At 31.3% G+C, this 27,530-nt stretch overlaps 1 protein-coding gene across 1 annotated transcript; it reads right to left on the bottom strand.

The window, feature by feature from the left end:
- Positions 1-55: 55 nt before the first annotated feature.
- On the bottom strand, positions 56-27,101 carry LOC132949965 (GAS2-like protein pickled eggs). The gene is made up of 9 exons (XM_061021104.1): positions 26,511-27,101; positions 21,140-21,310; positions 14,016-14,294; positions 13,713-13,937; positions 10,852-10,959; positions 10,604-10,697; positions 10,111-10,201; positions 7,466-8,460; positions 56-2,035 (listed from the first exon to the last, which is right to left on the bottom strand). The coding sequence occupies exons 2-9, from the start codon at positions 21,308-21,310 to the stop codon at positions 1,572-1,574; spliced, it is 2,427 nt and encodes an 808-aa protein (XP_060877087.1). The 5' UTR covers positions 26,511-27,101; the 3' UTR covers positions 56-1,571.
- Positions 27,102-27,530: the final 429 nt, after the last annotated feature.

Raw genomic sequence — 27,530 nt, 5'->3', positions numbered from 1 at the left:
ATTATATGATAAGAAAAATATATAATGATAATAAAATAAAAAATAAACGAAAAAATTCCTCAACAATTTTGTTAGTATATTTAGCTAATTTAGAATATAATGCATTGCATATGTATAATATGTATGTAATAAATTGTCTATATGATATAATATTACGTAATAACACATAATATGATGTGTGTCGATACGGCAGGATAATACTATATAATATTTCATAGCATATAGGTACGCGAGTTCACAATTTGAAACGACTATGATCAACAATAGCCCACACATCCGTATTATATTTACCTACACGTATATAGATATTACAAAAAATTACCGATCTATATTATTATAATATAAAACATAATATATTAATTAGTCATTGTAAATTTACCCCACAACTATATGTATATAGTTTTTTTCTTATACATTCATAATATTTAAATATATTACATACATGTCTATAATATAGATAGATTCTATATGAAGATCGTGTTCTAACAAAAATCGTACAGTCAACGGTAATAATTATACGTAAATATTATATAAGCATATACACAAGATACACTATACATATAATTTACAATGGTGGTAATAATAATAATAATAATAATAATATAATATTTAATAATAATATATAATGATAATATAATAATAATGATAACTAATACACACACGCTAACCCAGTGACGCACGCAAAAGTGGAAGGGAGGACAAGGGGTCGTGTACAACACACCCCTGAATATTTTTTTTTTTAAAGAGTATTTAATGATTTCGTTATAAGGGGGTAAGAAGCACAGTATTTTCACCATTACGACCCCTCCGAAAATAAGAAATCACGGGTTCGCCACTGCGTCAACCCTTAATAATATTACAATATTATCGTAGGTAGGGGTACCCACATGACGATAATATTATACAATATTATAAATTATTATAAACGTAACACTAATTAAGGTCGGTTTTTAGCACCATTCGTTCGCGCGAGAAAAGCAAAATATATTGTCTTCCCCGTCTGTCATCGTCGACAAACACATAACAACAAAATAATATTTTTAATTTACGCACCTAAATAATAATATTTTAACGACGTACAATAAATAATAAATATAATATGCGCACGACGATAATAATAATATTATTACCTATATAATAATATAATCCGATCGCAGAAAATACAACACATAAAACGATAGCGTAATCGCAATAACAATTAAACGGTTTTTTTTTTAAATACATAAACATAATAATATCATATTTGTCGTCACGTCATTATCGTCATCGCCGTCGTTCCGAATAAATAGACCTATTATTATTATAATTAACGCGTGTCCGGTGTGGTGCAGCAGTAGAAGTCTATATCGCGTCAAAACAATAATATTATCATAAATTTTGTTTATATTAGCTGACCACCACGGACTCGCCTCAAGCGGGGCGAAAAACCAAAGCGCGTACGGGGTATTTATTATTATTATTTTTAAACAAGAGGTTTTCCCTTCCACCACGCCCCTCCACGGAGACGATTCAATCGCGGTGGACTCGTCGTTACGATCGACGACGACGACGACGACGGCGGCGATAAACGATCAAGTCCTTTGGACGGGCGCCGGTATCCTGGTGACGATCGGCGAATCGGGTTTCGAGTCTTTCCGGGGACTTGGCGCCATCACTGCGTACCGGTTGATGATGTCGGCCACCTGTTGGCAGAACGTGTCGGCCGACAGTTGCGGCCGCTGTTTGGACGACCAGTGTCGGCCGCCGGCAGCGTTCCACGTGTTGTTCCGGCCCAACAGCGGCGTGGCCGGCGTCGACGACGTCGAAAACGGCGGTTGGTGATGGCCGCCATCCGTGTACGGTGCGGGTGACCGGCGGCTCGGCGTCGGCGTCTGCGACCGTCCGAACGCCGGCGCTGGCGTTGGCTGCTGGTGTCTCGATGACTGGGTGGTAGAACGGTTCCGGCGGAACGGCGACTGTTGAGGGCTGGGCGTATCCTTGCCGCCCGCCGAACGGCTTCGCGGTGGCCGCGTCACTCGTGTAACTGGTGGCGTGCCTGAAACCAAACGCATAACGGTGACACACTGCGATGAGGTAAAGGTTTTGTATGGTTAGGTTAAGTCAGACTAGGTGTATATGATAATATATGAGATGTATATTATAGGGGAGGTTAACTATCAACTAGAGGTATATAGTATACGTCCTGATACAATTAAAACAGACTATTGGGGAATAGTCACTTGTTTAAGAATGTTCAGAAAATAGGTCGCAAAAAATTAAAAACAGAGATCAGCGTAAATATTATACGCTCGGGTACTCGGTATACAAAACATAATATAAATAAGTGGTTTCGACCCTGTGACAAGTTTGTCTTTTTTGAAACGATTGACTGAAAAACAGGATACTCCTAAGATCCGTTGCTCAGCTGGGCATTGCCATACTCATCACGTATAAAATATAATATATTTACGTAGAATAGTTAGGCAATATTATTTGTAATCGCCTGTAACCAGTAACCTATCTAATGGTAAGTGGTGGTTCTCCTGCATACACGGTTTTTTTCTGTTTGAACCGTCGCATTAGGGGGACCGCGCAATAGTATTACTATCCCTCACCTGAAATGCATTCAATAATAAAGTGCTCTGACAACATACAAGTATTTCATAATATTATGTATTATTTTTCCTCGAACACTCCTCCTGAAATCTGCACAAGGATGTTCAATATGATTATTATTATTATTATATGGCGTGTGACAGTCCTTTAAACTATCATTAATATTTAGTAGTTTATTTTACCTAAATTTCTTAAATTTCCCACATTTACGTATTATTATAGTTATTACCTTCTATACATTTACTTTATCCATTAAAACTGGTAGGTAATTAGGTACTAATATCACATTTTTCAGCGTGCCAAGATTTTGAGATTTGCCTATTCTATATAGGATTTTGGCCATATACCTCCTAATCGTCCGACAGATCGTCTAACAGAGCAGCTGATCCACGACGATGGCATTCTCTACTCGACCAAATCAATTAATCCGGGATACCTAATAGGTATATTTCATATTATTATGACCGTTTCCACTTTCTATTACTGGTTTTTTTTTTTTTTGCACAACTGTTTTTAACTTTGGGCGGAAACTGAGTATTTTTACCACGAGGAACCATCGTCGATATTGTATGCGCGCCGGATCTCGCCATTATTTAATTATTACATAATAATAATAATAATAATAATCGGTCGTAGCGCGTACCATGTCCCGCGGACTACTAAAAAATAATAATAACACAATGACGATGACGACTATTACGAGTGCGCGCGCTGCGGTTTAGCGTGACGTCGTGCAGACGCGTCCGCGGTGACGATTACGGCACACGTATTATTATTATTATATTTTATAATATATGTTAAAAAATGTATAGGCGTGTCCGACAGTGTGGACGGTAAAGTCGTATAATAATAATAATAATAATAATATGTGTGTGTACGTATTATATTATGCGCCCGGCGTGGCGTAGGTATATATATTATTATGATATTGTACATAACATAACAAATTATAAAATGTACATATATAATTATTTTTTAATACCGTCTCTCGCCCGACGTCGTTTCGCGCCGTTCCCCGCGGCTATTCGTATTTTGGCCGTCTCCGCGGATCGTGAGCCCCCAAACGTCGGCCGATTCGCGTGCACGGCGGTAAAACATTATATTCCATTATAATTTATAATCGGTGTACGCACGCAAGAGATGTCAGTGCGAAGTTGGGTTAGGTTAGGTTAGTGTTGAATACGCCGTCGTGCTCGGACGACTGTAATTTATAATACCTACAGGTACGGCGTAACCCCCACCCGTTGGGTTATCGACTATCGACTGCAACGTAAATCACACAAGATTGATAATTATTATTAATTAATTAAAACGGTAATGCAGTGTCGGTGGGTTATTCGTTTGATCGTCGCGGTCGTGCGCGCGCATGCACACTGCAGGTAGGTACGAGAATGATAGTTGAAAAAATTAATCTGCGATAGGTATTAACCGCGAGCTCGAGTCGAGCTGCTCGACTACTGCGTTCCAGTTTTCTACGTCCCCTCGGCTATGCTTACAGGGTGATTATTTAAACACAAAACGCTGAGATAATCCCGGTCAATTTGTACGCTATTTTTTTTTATTCCAATATATGTTGTAATTTTAATTGCACAATATTACGCGCCTAAACCGCGAAGCAATATTCGAGGCATCACAGACTGTATACATACTTTTTTACTGTTCTCGCAGTTATATACGTCAACGGTATAAAAACCATAATTTTCTTCAATTGAAAAATACAATAAATTCTAATAAAAATTAGAAATAATCAGTTACCACCCTATAATCTAATCGAGCGGAGCGATCAATTAACTGGCGTACGTGCACGGTGACGAAGACTAAACCATTTGCCATTATTATGCTCATTATATGAAGGCATATACGAAAGTATTATACCGACAGTTTTTTTTTTTTTTTTATATCGTTCACGTTTGTGGTTTATTCAAAAAATGTATTATATATTTTTATTATTATTACTATTATTATGTTGACCTGGCTACGCTTTTTATTCGTTTCCCTCTTTTTTTCCATTGTTAATTTGACAAGTAAAAGTTATTATTTCTTATTTTCAAGATCACATAACGTCGAACAACGATGTCTTAGTATTATTTAAACATTACGCGTTTTTCTCGAAATACAATTAAACCACTTTTCGTTTGATGTTAAGCGCGCACGCTTTCGAATATAGTGTTGGTATAAAACGACTGTAAACGAAATATCGTGTATGCGCTTATTTCTCTATTATTTCGAAACTATTATGTAAAATATATTTTATGAGGCAAAAGTTATGCAAATAATAATAAAAAAAAATAATTTTCTTCGTCCAAAAATTGTATAATTAAATCACTATTACAGCTGTATGCGTGTTTATTCCACTATGCTGCAGTATTATATATCTTTAATGTCCGAAAATTTACCAATGCCGGGCAGTGCCTACGTAGGTACACGTCCCTACCTAATAATAATATGTAATAATAATAATATAATTTACGTATAACGCATAATAATATATTAGTATAGAGATACCTATATATACTAATATAGTATACCAGCACCGCTTCGAGCTACACACCCTTCGATTCCAGTTCTGCGGGATAAAACGTAGGTATATGCATTTATATATAGGTAAAGGCACCCGGCATTCCTGTTGCAACTGCTTATTCCACCGTGATCGGAGTGCAGTCCGATCAAACAGGTATAGTGCGCGCGTGGGCAATTTTGACGGGTTGAGAAAAACGTTTTTTTTTCTTAAAAATCTGAACCCAAATCGCTGCGCCGCGTACGTACGTGGTTTTGGCTCGGCGTGTCAAAATGTGGGCGAGATAACATTTCAAATGCGCGTGGATTAAATTATTCGCTGGAATATGCGTATATATTATTGTATATTATGCATATTATAATATATATATATATAATAAACGTGATGATGTATGGGCCGGCCAACTGAAAACATGTTGAACCACGTAGGGTTTCGACACAGTAGTCTGGACAGTGGGAAGGTGTTTGCATGACAGTTATGTATAGGTAATATAAGGGATTGGTCGACTAAATCTGGAGACAGCGTTCGAGACGAGAATATTTATGGACTTCGTGTAGTTTTGAAATTCGAGTTAAGCTATAAATCCAGCTTGCGTAAACCGCTCAAATATATGATACCCATAAAATAATATAATATATTTTACATAGGTATGCATTATAATTTATTACACGCATACATAAATGTATATCGTGCCAACAGTGATAACGGTGACGAGACTAATGTGTATAGTGATCATGTGAATGGTCGTCACCATCGGATATTTCTCAATCGGCTTAATAATAATATGCCTAGCAGTATTAAATATAATGATAAAAGTACCTAATAATAATAATAATCATTTTGCGTTGAGAAATCACAACAACATTCGAAATAACATTTTCCAGGTAAGATGTAATAATACTATTATTGCGATGTTCCCGCGCATGTAAACTGCGATGTTACTCGTACAGGTGGGGAGATGTTTATTACATTACTATGTACCGCATCATGTACCACCTCTACTACCACCTCATCAACATATTATTGCAATCCATCCTACCTGATTTAATACTTTGGTGTTCGTGTCGACTGCAAGTTCTCACATAATATTACATTCATAAACTCTAACCACAATCAGATATTATACTATAATATTACGGTTATGAATTCTAAGTATATGCGACTATAAGAGTATATACACGGCAATTCAAAATGCATGCACGAGACTCGAAAAAAGTATTCTACCAAAATGCAAAGCAGTTTTATCAAAACATACGTATGATATTAATATGTACATACCAATCTACTTATTGTTTACACGTTTATTACGCGACTACTATAATAAACTCATAAGAATGAGTATTTCAGTATAATTTAAAATGTATATTTAAACGAGATTACCAATCGTGACAAAACGCTTGTGGCTATGCGTAGGATGTTACCTGTATCGTAACATTACAAAACTAATTATTGCATATAATTAATTCTTTGTGGTGGTCCTAACTCACGATTAATTATAACATATGTTACGTTAATTAGCCATCGTGTCTGTTGAGCTGAGAATTTAATTATATTTTCTTGTTTAAAAACAAAAATACTAAAAAAAAAATTAACGTTTGATAATTTAAAATGTTAGATAATTATATAATGACCTGGAGACGAAAATATTTCAACTGTTACCTACGTACCGGTCGAAAAGGGAATATCAATACTGAACTATTTTCATTGTGATTTGTTAAGCATGTTTTATTTTATAACGTACGTTAAGGTCATAGTATAAAATTGTTTTTATTATTTAGATACCTATAGGCGAATAGCGGGCCAATCTAAAAAATATCGAAAAACTTCTTTCGAATAATAATATGTACGTTTAGGTCAACGACACATTCCCGCAGATACGTACATATATGTATTATTAAAATAGGATTCTCTCTGGCATACATCACGTCAATGCCAATGTCAACGATCCGAAAGCAATATATTATTGTACCTATATACATATATAATGTATGCTAATGATATTATAAACGGTGTTTATAAACAGATAATTGTGACTGAATAATGTATAATATTATATCAAACCGAGTGTAAAATGTATACATAGTATATAGGTACAGCAGTCTACACTAAACGGAAATAAACAGTATAAGTACGTTCAAAACGAATCTTATAAAGGCGCAAACTTTAGTTGTTTTTTTTTCCAAATTGGTTAAAATACAGAAAAACGGTTATTTTCGGGTTAGACAAATGTACGATGTTTGTATTATAATATATAGATTCAAATTATTATTATTATCTCATATAGCGAATCCCTCGCACGAATGAGACATACCTATAACGGTATTTTGCATAATATTATATTATGACGCTTACCGTTTGATTTTTGCACGTGTTTCACGGTAGAGTTGAACGGCGGCGAAGCCACCACTCCCAGACTTCTGTAGCCCTCGTCCGACACTTCCGAGCCGCTGTCCGTGCCGACCGGTTCCGACTTCTTCGCGTCCCCGCGGGCCGTTTGTGACTTTTTTCGGCCAGCCGACGGTGGACTATCATATGTGGCCACCCTCAGGCTGTCCGACACGCGGCTGAACGGCGTCGTGTCCACCACGGACTCTTCCTCCCTGACTGTCGAGTGTCGCCTCTCGCCGATGGCCGTCACGGGCATGGGGTTCAGCACGTGGTACTGTCCGGTGCCACGGAAGTTATCCGACACCCGGCACGTGGACGACGTGTCCACGGTCACGTCATCGTCGTCGTCGTCATCGTCGCAGTCGTCGTCGTCACAGTCGTCGCCGCCGTTCCGGGCACCACCCGTTTTTCCGGTCTCGCGCTGCTGTACTATATCCACGGACGACTCTCTGGAAGATCGCTGCAACCGGTCGCCCAACTCGGCGGCCAGTTCCGGCGTGAAGTTCAGCGATATCTTCGGCGTCGGCGTGTCGTCCACTCCGCTTCGCTGGCGCGCCGCCGACGGCGAACGGCTGCGGTCGTTGCAGGACTGTCGCTGTCCGTTTGGCACATTCAGCAGACGTTCGCCGCTGCCACCGTTAACGGCTGCGGACGAAGGTGACGCGGACCGCCGTGTACGTCTTCCGCTGGGCGTCACCGACCTGGACCTGCAGCCCGCGTTGGCCACGGCCAAGTGGTCGGTGGCCCGCCGAGGAGTGGGGCTCCTGCTCCGGCGGCCCGCGTCCACGGGCGCGCTCAGTTTGGCAGTCGGCCGCGGGGACGGCGATCGGCTCCGGCGGCGGCTCGCCCGCTTGGCCGTGGCCAGGCCTCCGGACGTCAGACTCAGGCCGCCGGAGTAACCGCCGTTACCGCTGCTGCCCGTGCTGGACGTGGACGAGCGTCGTGTTCTCGGCGGTGATCTATACATTATACACACACACAATATATGTATACGGATATGGTAAATTATATAATATTATAATATTAAGTTATTGTTGTACGGAACTGTAGGGAAAAACAGACGCTGCAGTATTGTATAATATTATAGGGCTGTGAATATGTAGCTATAATACAATAATATAATAACATGAATCTAAACTCAGAAAGCAGTAAATTTTGTATTGACTTTATTACAAATAGTATATTATGTTTCCTTATTGTATACGGTTATAAAGAAAAATTGAAGATAATATAAGTCAACTGCAGTCGAGTACTTGACAACACTATTATAACCACTTGAATACCGCAATAGCATAAGTTACTCCTCTTTGATTTAAGTGTAGGCAATGCTATATTTATATACTATAATTAGTTATAAGTATGTACTAATAAGTAACTCCTATTTGTAATTGAAAAAGGATGAGGGATTTGTAGTTTTATAAAAGTGTTCTCAAGTAAGTACTCCGAATGGTTTCTAAGCTTATAATTTGTTCTTAAATAAAATTAAAAAATATTTAAAATCGTATTCAAAATATACAAATGAAGTTTTTTTAACACATGTTTAGAACTCCATTATCGGATGAAATGTATTACCATAGATTATATAATCTATTATTAATCATGCCCTCTTTTATACAGGATGATTTTTTAAGCACGCTCGCCCTACTTTTATGCTTAAATTATGCATATATTCACAATTCTGGTTTTTAAAATGTATAAGTGTAGTTAAAAACGATATTTTCGAATACTTAGATGACTAATATCCTTAGCATTTAGAATAACTCAGACTTTTTTTGTTAAAATACATCATATTTTTCAGAAAAATCATCTGTTTCACAATTTATATTAAAATATATAGGTTCCCATTTGAAAAGCTAATGCTGGTATCCCCACAGGATACTCCTATTATTAAATGTTGTGAAAAATTGAAGTATTTGAAAATATCGTCTTTAACTACATTTAAAAGTTCCAAAAATCATAATTTAAACATTAAAATGGGATGGTTTTATATGCTTATAAATCACACTGTATCTATACATGTAGGTACTATATAAATTACTGCGATTACTCTAAATCCAATAGTTTAAATTTAAAAAAAAAATGTAATATGAATATTATTATGCTTTGGGCTCTCTTCATATTTGTTTAATGAATTATATTCACAGTCCTAATTATAACTATAGTAAAAAAAATTATAACACTAATGCCGTCATTCGAAATAAAAATAACCTCCCTGTGGTATTTATAATAGGTACTGTCGTATTTGGTTATAAGATTATATGCCATTCGTTCGAACTGCAGTGCGATGTCATAATAATATATTATAGCCTCATACTTTGAAACTCGTCAGCGCTCGTTACTGATTTTATTATGTCAGTACGTTTATTTGAAGTGCTACGATATTTCTCGTGTTGCCGTCGGAGAAAATTTCTTACGAAATGTACAAGATTTTTATGTGTTTTAAACAAAAAACCAAACGGATTATTAAATGTTTTTTCTCTTTCCGCATTATAAATGCGCAGTTGTACATGCCTATGAATAATAATATACTGCATGCAAATCCTACTCGGTACATGCTAAACGTATTATACAAACATACATAATATAATAAAATACAACAAAGTACTGACCTTTCGTAGTGTACTTGGGCGTGCGATATTTCCAACGTGGGCCCGCCGCTCCTGACACCCGTCAGTTTCGCAGACACCGGGGCTCGATGAGCTATTTAAGTAAAATTAATAAAAGAAAAACAATAAAAAAAAATAAAAAAAAAAAAGCTAAAAACGATAAAACAACAAACGCATGACCAAAACTAACTACGACGCTACAACAACACAATATTATAATGTGTCCAGTGGGACATTTTACGCAAGAATCAATTGCTCGACAAATGGCCTACACCAATACTTTATTACTGTTGACCTTGTAGGAAACGTATTATATTTTTATTCCCTGCCGCCCATATAAACTGTAGGTACACTAATACGTAGGTATATAATATTATAAATGCGGCCACATAATAACGTACGGCTTTACGGTGTGTTGTTTAGCGGACACGATATGTTTTTCCTCCCATTACATATTATATTTGTTTTCTTTGGCTTTAGGTAAAATGTGGCTTACCAGTTTTGCATCGGCACGGGTCGTGTTTGTCCAAGTAATGAGACAGTGTGTCCCAGCCTCCGCCCACTCTGACCATAACGTGACTCCTCAGTATCTATATAAGGATGATATTATTATATGCACGCACGCCGAATAGAACAACAATATAATATATTAGTCGGACATAAGTATATTTTATAAAAACGGTTGCATATTATAATATAATGTATAGTAATATACCATATTACACACAGCACACAGGTACTCACCCTGACAAATATCAAGACTTTAGTATCGCCGATACGGTATTTTCCTTCGGACACTCTGATCATTGGGAACTGGGTCGGACACTTGCACCTCTCCACAAGATCCCGTACCTAACGAAATAAAAAATAAGGTTACGCGTACGTTTGGCTAATGTATAAAAAAAAAGCACGAAAAATAATAGGAGATGAGATTTTGTGGGCACGGCAACCACGCCGAACACAGTAATTTGTATTTGGCACCTGAACATACGTGTATGTAGGTACCTACCATGTTTCACAGCAACCTAGTATAATATGAAAAATATTTTCGTTCATATTAGAAAGTACTCTACTGAAATTCGTGAATTCAATTTTATATCAGTGGCCAAAAATAATAGAGTAATAACAGTACTTAAACAATTCAAACTAGCTAATATAATTTTACGATTTTTTTTTAGTTGAAAACTATATACATTGTTTTGCCCATATTATATAAATAATATGAAAATATACAATTTCATTCGTTTTATGTTATTATTTACAAAATATTAGATTTTAAGACTGAATATTTTTTCCTATTCCTATATTTTGACCTACATTATAAATGTATTAAGAATATCTATGATATTACAATTTAAAAAAAGTAAATATTTTGTCATAATAATTTTACGCTACATAATGTGTAACCTATTTACAATAGATTTCTTACCATTACGATAAACACTAGTGTAAAAAAATAATATATTAAATTATTTTAAAACGAGATAAGTATAATATAATATACATGTAATCACTAGTAATTTGTTCAACATAATATTTACTATGATCATCAGTAATTTTGAGATAACGTAATAACTTGAACTATAATTTGTTCTCTCTTAATCGTACATCAAATAATAAGAACATAATACATTGATGGTGAGATAAAGCTATAATAGAAAATAATAGGAATTAGCTATATGAATATTATAATATTATACAATACCTAGTGATTATCAACCCACGAAGTGTTTGCCGAAATAACTGGTTTTACAGTATTAGCGTTTCGTATTATATTATTTTTCACATGATATTATACTACATTGGTTTTATCTACAAATACAATTTAAGCAACAAAGTATTTCGTTCGGATAAAATATATTTCCACGCAATATTGCAGTGCACAATGTTTGTCATTGAGCTTTTTGTTGCGATGCCGACTTATGTTTTTTTTTTTTTTTTAATTAGCGTTATAACTGCGCATTGCACCGAATTTATTCTCATGTCATTGTACTAAATTTTAATTAAGTTGGGCCCGCTGTATGTGATGTAGTTGTATCAATCACAATCCACTGTGTTCGTGCTAGTTGTGCCCCGGGTACGCTGCACCGGTGGCTATAAGGTCGGCAACTTCTTAACTCTTTGTTTTCACTAATTCGCAGTGTCACGACGTTTTCTTTTTGTCCAATAAAAATCAAGGTTATGTGCGGCATTCACGCCGGTAAAGGATCAACATTTTTATACGAACATCATCATGATATCGGTAAACAAAACAAAATATAAAACTATATGTTATTGGACACCGATTTTCGATGCTAAAATAAAATAATATTAATAATATTATAATATTAACCGGCTATATAATATTATAGCGTAGGTTAGGTTAGAAAATTGATTAAATACATAATTGAAAATACGTAATTTAATTCTGTTTGAACGCAAAATATCAAAATCGTTGTGTTTGTATTGTGTCTATTTAGTTGTACACTTGTACCTAAATAAACTTATACATATATAAATTCAATCATTACAAAATATAAATGTGAATAAAACAAATACGTTTCATCATATAATATAAAGGATTTATTATGAAGTTATCTCGAAATAATTGATTGTATTCAATAAGTACGAATATATCTAATTTATTCAAATAAAATTAATCTCAACTCTATAAACAATGCTCGCATTTAAATATTTCATATGGGCGTAATGCTTTATGTTTAGTCCGAGAATATTAGGTAATTATGAAAATATACTTCGTACGTCGAAGTAGTAACTGGTTGAAATTGTACGTAAATGTCCAATGCTTCAATACGCGTTTTTATGATGACTTATTCTTTCAAAAATTGTATACAAACGATGTTAATGTCATAATTCTAGATATTTGTACTCGTTTCAAAATATTTCTGGTATGAAAAATTCTTCGATTCTACCAATTAAATAATAATTATTCCTTTATCCATAGGTAAATACCTACTTTTAGTCCAATATTTAATTGAGAATATGTAATATGTAATATGTAATATAATTTTGCCTGTATATAAAGCCGCCAACCAGTATATAATTCACAGCTTAATTCTGTTACTCTATTAAATTATTCATACAGCTACAGGTGACTACACTATCAAACACCTTACAATAACAAATGTTTATTGTATATTTCTCAGTTTAGTAGGTAATATTTTCGATACTTTTTGTGGTTTTATCATCTAATCACGCAGTACTAGCTTCTCTCAATATAAGTAATTGCAATATTAACCTTTTATCAATTCGTAGAACGAATATAAAATTGTGGTTACATATTATAATATTATGATTATGAATTCGTTTTTTAGTTCTTCTGACGTGCAAAATAAATTGAAGGATCGTTTTCTAATACTACGTTTAACACACTTAGTATATTATTATACGGTTGAATAGTTAGAACATTATTAGGTCTTATATTATATAATAGGTATATATTATAATGTATAGACTATAGATGTATAGTTTAAGTAGGTATCCATGAGGTAGCAACTAACAAGTAGCAAATAATACTGTATTATAATATATATACAATACCGATCTAAATTTCTTTCATAAAATATTGTTCATTATTGATTAAATATCTCTATTTTCACACTTACCATTTCATCTAAACTTTTTAAATCGTTAGTAACAATTTGAGGCAATGGCGCATATTCAGTTAGGTCTTCGCCGTCACTCAAATCTGTATCGTCACCATCATTAAAGTCAGTTCCTTGTGAAAATTGAGCATACTTTTTATCTGCAGCGATTTCCCGATCAATCTGTCTTTCCATTTGTACTAACATCGGAGCTGGTACACCAACTCTAGCACCACGTCTAGCGACCTAAAAAAACCATAAAACCATTATTTTTTTTATTAATATTAATATATTTTTAAGCTTTTTTGTTCAATACAATTTTACCTCTAATAAACACAAAATCACGTGTTTTTCATTTTTTCGCATTATAAGATCATCTGTTTCAAACAGCAGACACTCGAATACGCCAAGTCCGTTTCTGCACCAATTTATGAAATTGGAAACATTGTCTCTAGCAAAAAACGTACCACCTTTAGCGCCGGGTAAATATCGTACAGCTGGTAATTGAAGAACTATGCTCGCAATGCCGCTTATATTAGATTTCCCAGCCGCTTGTCTTCGATTCACGTGTTCCTCTGCATAGTTCCTTACACAGTTTGAATGCTACAAAAAATTTAAACATTATGTTAAGGATTTTAATTTACTTTGGACTTTAGCTAACATACCTACTTATAAATTAAATGATAAAGTATTTTGTATATTTAGCTGCATCATGACGTAATGACGTATTAAATATTGTCAGCAATTTAAATTAGATAGGTACCTAATTTAAGATAGCTATAAATGTAGATATTTTTTAGAATGACTAGAATATTAGATTTTTATTGAGTATGTATTTTTAGTTAATTTTTTTAGAAGTCGACAGCTATAATTATAATAAAATATGTAGGTATATTATATATATTAAAGTAAAATAAACAATACTACGCAGTTATGTCTATAATTTTCCGTCAATCAGATAGTCAAATTATTATTTTCGATTTGACGCCTACGTAGTATTGTAAATAAAAAAGTATCAAAATTTTAGATGAGCCTAACCATGTTCCAGTTTTTTGCATGTCAAGGGCGATTATTAAAATAGTGATACTTATTGCTCCAAACCGTTGGTTTGTTAGCATTCACTATATATTGATACGTCATCAGTGCAAGTATGCAACAGAGTACCTACAGACGAGAGAGTACAGTTAAATACAAAAAACCACGCGAAATACACATTCAGTGTTAACTAAACTTGACACATATTACTAAAGTACTTATTCAACAACAGTGAACTGTTCAATACCTACTGTATAATGAATACGTTAACCGTAAATGTACTTAATCAATTGTGTAATTCAGTAGAACATATAGATGGAAACAATTGCGTGTGCTGACAATGTTCCTAAATTATAATGAATAAATCTTTGTCATATCAGTCAACACTAAATCCGGCATATTGCAGAAAGACTACCTATACTTAGGTTAAATCATAATATAAATACATTTCCTGCAAGTCTACATACTGCATGCAAATCGCTCACAATTTATCTATGATAATACAAAACATTTTTCAAATCAAAATATAATTCACTCAAATATTCGACATTACCTACTGCAGTTTTATTTATTAATATACAATATAAGTATGAAATAATAAACCATGAGTGTAAAGTTTCTTGGATAAAATAATGGTGTTGTATTTATTATAAGCTAAATATCTATTATTTTTTAATTTATTGAATATTAACTGAATCAAACAACAACTGAATAATATGTTAATATTTTTATATATATTATAACTTCGTTTGAAAAATTTAATGTATCCAGTGTAAGAGATTTATTTAGGTCAATCCATTGTTATTAAAGCAAGGCTAAATTTAAAAAGGCTTCTACACCTATTTTCACCCTAATCCACGTATAGCGTTAAGTAGGTACTCGTGAACTTTTAACCAGAGTAATAGTTTTATAACCATAAAATATACAATAAATAATATTTATTATTATTATTTTTTTTAATAATAAAATAGAAAATCAAGGTTAAGATACGATAATAACAAATCATAATCAACCATTAAACTAATAGTATAAACTAATAGTACAAACATATGAGAACCTTTTTTTACAAACATTGCAAAGATAACGCTAAATAATTATTAAGTACTAAGTGGGTAAGTAAAGTACTTAAAATTTTACGTGAAAAATCAACTATACCCACCTATATTTTTCGTAAAAATAAAAATAAAAATGTGAATACCTAGTGTGATTTCTTGAATGTAACTATATGATCTATACAAGTTGAAATATGAATTATTATTTTTAGACACGTAAGTACGTGACAGTCGACAGACTATAAAAACATTTGTTATATAATAATATAGACATATAGTAAATATAATATTATGTATTTAAATACAGCATATTATGAAACCCGCCTATAGCTTTGCAAGTATCTATATTATATTATTCTCGGTGTTCGTTATGTTAACATGATGACTACTAATATCCTAGAGTTCGCTCATTGACGGGCGGAGGTATTTCTTTTCAAAACTAAAGAACTACACTACACTATTCTATGATTTATATTTAGTTATAGAAAACGTCCACGCATATACAATTTCAGAATGGCGGTGAAAAAAAGACAATGTAGAGCAAATCGAATTGCAAAAATAATCAGCCGTAGCCATTTACGCAGCAAAAATGTTAATCTGAATTCAACTTGCGTTGAAAGTATCGCTGTTTTCTATTTCTCTATAAATAAGTGGTTATATCGTTTTCGTTTCACCCAAACTATATAATATTTCTCATCTGCTTTGGTCAATTGAAAGATAGGTATGACGCTTTCCAATAGACTGAAAATAACCAGCGTAATGTCCTTACGCGCGACAACCAAAACGAATCAAAATAATTTATTTCCTGTCATTAATTATTGCCATTTTCATAAGCAACTTCTTACATTTTAGTTTTTGCCAAAAACCAAAAATAAACAAAAAAGGAAAATAAATTGTATTAGTATGTATGTATTGAAAAAAATTTGCTACAATAGATATTTTTCCTTTGCAAGGAGAATTGAGGAATCATAGATATGTTTTTGGGTATAGTGTAGTGAAAAAATATACATAGAAGCATGCTAGATTTTGTTAGAGATTTAATGAATTTAGAATTATAAATTAATTTTTAATATGTTTTATTTGTTTTTTTTTTATTGATTTGCGTTTCTATGGTAATAAGCAAACGTTACGCAAAAAAATTGGTTGGAAAAAAAGTTGTATATCCAGCCCTAACACATATTATTATCTATGTTAAAAAAAAACATAACGCAATAAATAATTTAAGTATGATAGAATCATGAAGAATAATCAAAAATATCCCCAATAAATAGTTAAATAAGTATATTATAAATGAAAACGGATAAAGATCTCAGTACCTAATCTATAATTATATAGTGGCGTACCGAGTAGTGGGCTTGACGTATAAAATGAGTAGCTTACACATACATTTTTCAATAACTCACTGTAATAAATAATTTACTGCAGTCTTATAAACCGAATTTATTAAATAAATTACGTTCGTAGAGAATTTATTATAGACTCGGATTAGACTATAGTTTATGCAAGACGTTATACTCGTTATGAATGAATAGCAGTTTTGTATTTACGTTCCAACACGTCGGGCTGAGATAATAATAATTGGTAAGAAGTAAAAATAAAATGTAATGAATAATTAATTTACAAATACCATTAACCATAAGATCATTATATATGTCAACATATTATATTATTATATTACCTACTGTAACTAATTTGAATTATATAAAATTATAATAATTTGTAGAATTTGTTTTTTTAAATTGTTATTGGCTAAATATCTTTTGGTTTTTTAATAAAATAACTAAATCATATATTTTAGTGGTTTCTTAAAATGTTGGATTTATCATTAATTAACATACCTAGGCACCTTATGATAATAGATTATAATAGAATATAAAATATCTGAAATGTATACTTTCTATGGTTTTTGACCTCCCAAACATAATGTTATTTATTTACCAGATTTCTTTTCGACCTTTACACTTGAATATAATTTGCAAATCATCGTGTACATTGTATCACGCTAGTTTGACATACTATAACCATTCATTTTGACCGATTTAGTATGTCCGAAAACATTTCTAACGTGCATGAAAGACACCCGCAGAAGGTTCATTGGTCACGTACTCACGTATACCGTTAAGTAAAAAATTAACATTATTACAAAAATACAAAATATAAATTTAAATGTATAAAAATTTTAAACCAAACATAATAATTATTTAGTTGAATAAATTTAAAAGAATTGAGTAACATAGTAATAATTATAGTTTTGTTGAAAAAATTCCGTTAGCTGAAATAGGTTTTTATTTATTGTTGTTTATAAATATACATACACTTTTATCACTGTATTCTTTGGAAATTATTATCCAACTGTACATGTGTTGCTAAATGATAATTAAAAATCTATGTCCTAAGAGATACGAAAACCAACACTCATCAGTCATAACGTATTACATTTCCGGAGTTCGGTCATGCATCGTAAGAAAAAATTATGAAATGCATGGGAACGGAAAACAAAATATTTTGAACTTGAATAACAATTCAAACATATTTCTAAGAACTAAACTAGACGTATTCATTTTTAAAGAAAGTACCTATTTGTTTTTAATTTAAAATCAGAAAGAATTAATTTTAATATTTTGAATTCACTATCAATAATGAATAAAAAGACATAACAATTTCGCAAAATTATAATTTAAAAAAAGTTAGAATTATCTTTATAAAATATATAGAACTATTGGCCAAGGATTTTTCTAAGATACTATATTTATTGGCATTGGAACATGCTGCAGATATCGTTAGTTGTAATATCCGATCTAGTTATTATATTATGGTAGGTATAACATAATTTCTAAGTTATACGTATCGAATAAATATTACAACCACTATAAAATAATAAGCTGTTTATGTATAACGCGATAAAATGCTATCCTATAGGTTTAAATGTCTTTAAAATGAAAATAAGAACAATGCAATATGGTTGGGTGACACGTATAGTATACTAATGACTTGTATAGTCGTATAATATACAGTACAGTCTATTTTAGAGATAACATCAAAATAGTACACATCATCGAGGGAATATTGTATATTATATCAATAAATTGTATGCAATTTATGCATTACTACAGTGGATTATGTCAACAAAATGCATTATTTAAATAAACAATAATAATATATGTATACGATTTTAAAACTGATAATATTAATAATATTATTATAATGCATAAGAGAAAACGAACCATAACACTACCCTAAAATCCCGTTAATCAAAGTAGTTCAATGCGGAAAGATGTTTATGAATTTAATAATAATCATAATAAAACAACTTGTATGAATAAGTACATGGATTATTTGTCAATTTGCTTTATTTTCACCGGTAGAATATAAGGGCCATTAATCCATTAAGGTGTTTCAAACACATAATGGAGACCATCAATAAATGGACGGAGCACGTTGTACGTGATTTCCTACAGGAAAGAGAAAATCGTGCTGCAATCGTATGCGATACAATAATACTGTACGGGCGTACCGCGTTTGGCGGTATGCGGAATAGAAACTAAGTATATAATATTCAGTGAATATAACCGATACGATTTACTGGAATAGGGACCTATCGAGTGCCTATAATAGCACTTAAATGTAAAATAATTGTAGTCGGTAATTGACTATCCCGTATAAAATGGGTACAGCGTGCACAAATAATAAGCGAATAGTTGTATATATGCACATGCAGATTAATGATTATAATAGGTAGGTACGCAATAATAATTTTTAAAACAATAACTTTTTTTACAGATTGCCTTAAATTATACCTGATTAATTGAATAGATTCCAGATAGAGGAAATAACCATTTATCTCTAGGCCCCCTCATCAAGACCACTTAAAATAGTTTAAACTAATTATGAATCGAGACGAATAAATATTTCGAACAATGATGAAAAAAATATTTGTCAATAATAATTTAGTATATTATTTAGTAATAACAAAAAAATGTATTTAATTTAATGTTTCAGACACGATTTGTATTTTTTACACGTTGGCTAAATACTATGATATCCTAAATATTTATTTAAATTATGATTTATTTTATAAAAGTACCTACTGATATAGAAAAAAAAGTTTGGTGATTAAATTTCGTATGATCACAAATTTACGTAACATATTACCAGTGATTATGAATACTTATACTAATCAATTATAATCTTATTATAATCAATGATATTACCAATTAGTCATCTGAGTTTTTTCCTCAAAGTAGGTATACGATCGTTTTAAAGTGTCAAACAAATACATAACACAATTATTCATCAGAGTTCTTTAAACAACATACATAACTCTTCAATTCATTTATAATCTTATTCAATGTCAAGAGATAAAAAAAAGCTGTTGATAGTAAATCATTCATTACTCTTACTTAAATTTAGAAATGAATAATAACTAACTATTTAGTAACAAGCGTTTACAAATAATTATAGTCTTAATTTTTTTAAAAGACGATGCAAGCCAATAATATAATGTTATTCAACCATAAACGGCTTTATTTTTTATTTGATTAATTATTATTATTTTGGTTATATGCATGTACATTTATTTTAATAAAACAATCATATGATAAATGTATTATATATTATTATCAAATATTTGTGTAGTAATTGAGTACTTAGTGTCTTAGTACATCGTTAAAAAACAAAAAGATTCCAAGTAGAAAAATTAAGATAACATAATGACAATACATTTCATGGAGCAATCATTGATATTAAAACACGTTATATTTAATTAAAACAAAAGTAAAAGTTTTTCATAAAATGTAAAAAAATGTGTGAAAAAAAAGTATTTGTTTCTATTTTGTTGAATTGAGCTAACAATATTATAATATTATTATTTAATGTAAATGTATTTCCATACTGAACGCGAGTTCACTACTTCACGTACATTGTAAAATGTACATCGATATATTTAGTTATTTATTCTAAATCTAGAAGTAGACTTAAAGAAAAGAATGCAGTATATAGTTTAAAAATACTTGTCATTAAAAAGGAATGACCTTTTTAAATAGAATCTTCCAGAGTGATTAAAACTCAACACTGTAAGACCCATGCCAAGTACATTCCAACTCTGATTCCGATAAAACATTGAAATTTGTTAGGTAGATGCTTACAAATATATATTGATAAGTAGTGTTATTTAGAACATAGACTTTAAATGTATTTAGTGGATAGTGGCATATTATTATATTATAACGGGATGATTCAGTCCGATAATATTTTATCACAGCACAATATAATAGTAAAGTTCATGTTTTAATTTATATCCCACTTATGCATTATGATTCACAATGAATTTAGATTAATAATAATGATAGAATATAACTTTACCTTGCACAAAGCCACGCCGGTATCAAGTCTATCCATGAAGTTATTTACGTTTATGTAGAGCTCAGGATATAAACCATTCAGCCATTCAGCTAAATCCTCTTTCATAGCGTAAAGATATTCTTCACTGGACTTGAACGGCCGAAACGACCGTGATTCCACTAATAATGCCATCTGTAATAAAATATTTTACGTTACTACTATTATACAAAAGACATTTGATATTGATTATTGAATATGAGTAAAGTAGTTTTGCAGGGTATAAAATAGTATTGCACCATAGTTTATAATATGATGCAGTAATCCTATAAAAAATATTAAGTACTAGAATTTATTTAATTCTTATAATGAGCTTATTTGTTTGTAACATTTAAAGACTTCAACATTGTAGGTACCTACAGAATTTTATAAATAGATATCACAATACATATAAAGTATAAAACTTTTCAAAACTACCTTATTATATACTCTTCAAAATATACATAGTATAATACGAGGTATAATAATATGTAAGTACCTATGCATTTGTTTAAATTATATTATACAAAAAGCGAAATTCATTCATTCGGAACCATATTTTTGTGGAAAAAATTTCCCGTTGACAACAAATATTAATATAAATATTTATTTAAAATGTATTTTATTGTACCTATATTATTTTGAAATTATAATCTGTTTGTCGTAGAAATGTATTGGGTAAGTCAGAAAAGAGTTCGATCGCGGAAACGTAATGTTATAGAAAATCCCGTAGAAAATATTCTATTGAAAACATATTAAGTTTTTTGAACTATAATACTTTATATTTATACTAAACAATATTTTTAATATTTTGTTGGAATCGTATTTGTTCAGAAACTAATTTTCATGAAAATATTTGGATGAAAATTATATATACGGTATATATGATTCCAAACAAATACTTTTCTGAGCTAATACTATTCCAACAAAATACATTTACAAATAATAAATACACGTTTCCAAAATTATATTTACCGATGATTTTGAGTAAATACTTTTCAAACAAAATACATTTCCAAGCAAATGCTTTTTCGACAAAATATGTTCACAAATCTCAATACAGTTCTATGACAAATACTAATCAGAAAATAATTTTTCCGAATTTTCATGTTCAGCCCCAGTGGCCCGGTTTTTCTTACAATTAAAAATAGTTATAAAAAACCTGTAGTTTTAACCTACCAACTCTATTTTATTGCAACAAAAATGTCTTGAATTCTGGATAAATGTTTTATGTACCAATATAAATATAATATATTAGTATATAATATGATACAAATAAATTATACCTACATGTGTTTATTCTTCATACATTATTTTGTACTATTCACATTTACTATTCATTAGATTCAACCTATATATGCTACACATTTTGATTACCACGGATAATTCGCTATGCTGAGTTCATACACCTGGATACCATTGTTGTAACTTTGTAATTGATTACAGTTTTTCTTTTAATAAATAATTATTATAGGTATTGTAATAGAAAAAACTCTTCGAAAAAAAAATAATTTTATAGTGACTCAATTTTTAATACTTCTATATAGATACATGTAAAAGGTGACATTAAACATTTTAAAATTGAATAGGAAACTACAAAAAAATCGAGAATATAAAATACTAACATATTTTATAAATAGGTACAATCTTTAGGATACCAACTGAATACACGATATAGTATAACTTGGATGCAATATTTTAATTTCCCATAATTTTAACACCAAAAATGATGAATATCTCAAAATGTATTAAATATAAAAATTAATATGATATCAGGATGTAATCTTGTATTAAAATATCATGTCTTTATACTCAAAATCACCTTAGAAAAATATATTTCAATTTATTTTCAAATGATAAATTAGTTCTTTAATATCAGAATCCGAGTACCTTTATGACAATAAATGTATGACCTATAAATCAGAATATTTACTATAATTCATTATAATACACATAATATTTGATTTATAAAATTGACGTATAATAATTGTCTATTAAAGACTGGAATAAATTTGATATAACAACAGGATTTTGTGTCGCTAAAAAAAAGAGCACGCACGTGGCATGATTGTCGCCCACACTGCAGTTTATAACGGACCACTTCCAAATTGGGATGTTATTTTAATATATACTGAAGGGAATAATCTAATCATTCAATATGAAACACATTTATTATGAAACATTATATAACATTATATACCGTATAGTCACAATAACTGTTTAACAAGATGGCATCAATTTAATTTGTTCCATTATTACAACTATAAATACTTAATATAAATTTACAACACATAATACATATTAACGATATAAAATACTGGGAGTTTATGACTTCAACATATTTAAAAATGATGTGAACAAACCGAACATATTATATTCTTCACGTGTTAAGTAAAATGTTCCACGTGTGAAAATTAACATATGCACTTGTATTATACAGATTAACTTGTATAAATCTGAGTAACATTAATGAGGTACTATTACTAAGTAGAAGTGTTCTGAAAATGGAATATTTATTTTAATAAGACAGTAAGTGTTTAGATCAACGTAGACCAGAAGTATTCAAACTCTTTTATGTCATGGCTTTTCCATTTTTTCATATTTTGATGTTTTCCAAATTAATAAAAAATACCAAGAATGATAATGTTTAAATGTATGTAAATGTGTTTATTTATTTTTAATATAATATGTAACCTTATACCTATATTATTGTAAATAGGTACATATTTGACTACAATTAATGTTATATTTACTCATGGAAACCAAAATGATATATTTTACATTTAGAATAAAATAAGATATTAATCATCATCATCATTATTCCTATTTATTATTTGTTCCCCTGACCAACAGTGCACCGCAACGTACATTTTAACTGACCAGTCTGACGTAGACCGTAAAATTAGTTTTAAATTATTAAATTTACATAATAATGTAAACCAATTCAGTGAAAAATTGAGCTTAAAATAATTATATAACCGTTAATTTTATAGACTTCCATAAAATAAGAAGTATTGTATATTTGTATTTATATTATAGGTATAGTATACAGATGCATTCAACTCAAAATTAAACTACATTTTTATAATTTAAATTTGATACCTATTTGATGCCTTGATGGCACCATTGGTCAATAATATAATGAGTGTCTTTAAATTTGAAATCAATAATAATAATAATTTTTTATCATTAAATATTTTTTTTTAATTAACATGTACAATAAATATTTTAAGTAAAAAAAATGATTTTATAAATAATGGATACTTTTGTATATTTTTATCGTCCATATTTCTCGAAAACTATTATAAAGTTCGAAAAATTATAATATGTTTTTTTAAACATAAATTTACAAAATTATTTAGGTAGGTAGGTACCTATATGTAATTATGCAACTCTTAAAATATTTGTACCTAAGTGTGGCAGCGACAAAATATTACCTACCTATCTAAAATAGTTTTATCTTTTGTTGTGCGTATCAGGTTATTTAAAAATAGGTACGCGCAGACACTTTCCACCAGGTAAAATGTTTTTTACAGAATCACTACGAAAACAGTTCTCCCTGAGGTAACGTTGAACAGTTTTAACAGTTTTACACTTAATAATTTATGTTTTTTTTTGTTTAGAAATTATTGTATTTTAGGTAAAATGAGATTACCATATTTTAACTTTAATGATTTAAACTTGCTTCAAGCAAAGTTCTTTTATTTATTCGTATACGGTCTACACATTACCTAAGTATGTATATAAATATGATATTGTTTTTAATAATTCAGTAATTTAAAATTAAACAAATAAAGAATAAAACACACATTTTTATATCGAATAAATAATTAAATTAATAATAATACCATATAATATTATTATATGCCATTAGCCATACACTTAGTATGTAGTTAAAATAAGTATGAAATTATATATTATTAAAATAGCTCAATAGCTTATTTAAAAATGGACTTATCAATAAAGTCTATAGTGCAATGTTCATCAAATATTAGCTGTCATTAAATAATTTATGATATATTTTGCATGATTTAAATGACATATTATAACTGATATTTGCACTATTAATTTATTTAATAATAGGTTTAATTATTTTCAAAAACTACAAAACTATATAATAAACATAATTCATTTTACATTTTTAATAGCAATTTAAAACTGATAAGACCGAAGTAAAAAATAAGATTATTAGGAACAGTCTAAAATGGTTTTAATAGTAGAACACGTCTTATTATTACGTACCTAGATGCTTATGTTCTATTCAATTATTTTACTAACTCTTTAATATAGTACTGGGTACTATATTTCTCTCAATGCATTAATTGTTAATTTTAATTTATATGAGTAATACAACACACGTTTACTGTTAAACTCTGCGCACGTGTTTAATTATAAGCTCCACAAGCCTGCGTTATAAAAGAACCGCATTTTATTGATGTTCCTGCCCTCCGGTGGCCAAAAGCGACACACCTCGGGACATTTTTGCGCATTGTATTTGGCGCAATCGATTGGGCCGCAGCCGGCAAAGGGAGCGCGAGAGTGCTGCACATAATATATACCTAACATTTGGCTGAATACCCTAACGTCATGATAACACGAAACCAAAAATACAAAACTCCTAAAAATCACGTACTTCTACAGTTGTAATTGTGATTTAAACTTTGTCCTTTGGCCGTCGCAGCACACACCTCACACACGTATTGTAGTTATGATCGAAAATGATAATAATATTATGGAACATTACATTGACCAACACGCGGTTTTAAATTATAATATTATAAACTATACAATGCTGATCTGTAGTTGGCAATTAACTCGGTTCGGTTATACTGGCGGTCCAGACTACTTTAATTATTGGGGTGGACAAGGATATTTCCTTATGCGTTTGGCTATTATTTATTTGAGGGTCGACGATTATACTACAGATATACGTATGTATATGTATCATGTTACATATATGTTATCTACAATATACTATCTAATACACGACTACACCAATAAACGAGTCTATATGACTACTATAACAGTATTCTTTTATCTAAATGGCTACATGTATATATATATATATATCAATTTATCATATTATGTACAATTTCAGTGATCTATATAACAATGTAACATATAAAAAAAATTTCAACACCCAGAGCTATATTCGACAACAATTATCGAAATTAAAAATACACGTAATATATTGTTGTTCGAAAGTCGTTCCGTGTATGATATATCGACTCTGAATATATAATATTATATTGCACATTATTATTATAATATAATATGAAACAATATCATAACATAATCGCATTATAAAAAGTTTTTCGTGCGTTTATTAATTGTGTTCATAAAATCAATTACAAACCTCGGTATCTGATGGATGACGGAATCAACACGATCGGATTTGAGCGGTGTCAGAGATTTGAAAACTTAAACGCAACTGCGGTAATGGTTAAGTGTTTAGTATTGTTAGTCTTCGGACTAGCCATGTTATTGGCCGTCAATCGCATACAGAAATATTACAATATAATAAAAATACAACGATATTAAATTGATTAAAAAATAAATTAAACTATTATATTATAAAAACACGGTGGTATATAATATTAATAACGAAACACTACTATAAAACGACAATATAATATAATATTATAATAATGTGGGCGAGTTGAGAGAAAAATTAATCATTAAGAAGTATAATATTATTGAAAAACAGAAAACAGTAACGCAGTAACGGATACGTGTCGCGGTGCGGGTGGCGAGGAAGAAGTCGACACGGAAATAAACGAAACGGTATTATTGTGATGTAGGTAGAAGCATAATAAAACAATAATATTATAATATTATAATAATGTTATCATTGAAAATCGTCATCGAGTCGCGGAACGGCGCGGTGTGCGGCCCGGTATCGCAATTGTGACTGCCGCGCGTCGGGTCCCGGCGCTCGGCCACGTTGGATTATCTTCGCGCGCACGCCTTCCATCCGAAAACTCGTGGCCGGTCGGCGGGGGGTGTCGGCGGCGGTGGCAACGGCAACCCTACCCCAATCTCCGGGCGTCGAGACGCGCCCGCAGCGGTCGGCAAGCACACACGCGCAACATCCGTCGGCGCGCGCCGATATTATAATATTGTAATAATAATAATAACAATTATACTGTACCCGTTGTAGTAGTCTGTAGTTATGACTTTATGAGATACGCCGCCGTCGTCGATCTCACGTGGCGTAAGGACGAACGGACGCGCGTGTTGTGTTGTGTTGTGTTGTGGGTCGGTGGCAGTTGGTGGTGGTTTAGATCATATTATATTCTTATTCTTATTAATTATTATAATAATATTATCGTATAATAAGAAATATATAAAACACGATGAACCATCGGAGCAATAC

Source organism: Metopolophium dirhodum, chromosome 8, assembly GCF_019925205.1.
Source record: "Metopolophium dirhodum isolate CAU chromosome 8, ASM1992520v1, whole genome shotgun sequence".
In the NCBI taxonomy this organism is placed as follows: domain Eukaryota; kingdom Metazoa; phylum Arthropoda; class Insecta; order Hemiptera; family Aphididae; genus Metopolophium; species Metopolophium dirhodum.
This window is presented reverse-complemented; position numbering and strand designations above follow the sequence as displayed.

Bases quoted from the DNA above. Each gene is read 5' to 3' on its own strand.
- LOC132949965 (XM_061021104.1), bottom strand. From the start codon at position 21,310: ATGGCATTATTAGTGGAATCACGGTCGTTTCGGCCGTTCAAGTCCAGT. The intron at 13,938-14,015 runs GTAAAATTGTAT...TGGTTTTTTTAG, and splicing joins TGATTTTGTGTTTATTAGAG to GTCGCTAGACGTGGTGCTAG. The intron at 2,036-7,465 runs GTAAGCGTCATA...GTTTGGTTTCAG, and splicing joins ACACGTGCAAAAATCAAACG to GCACGCCACCAGTTACACGA.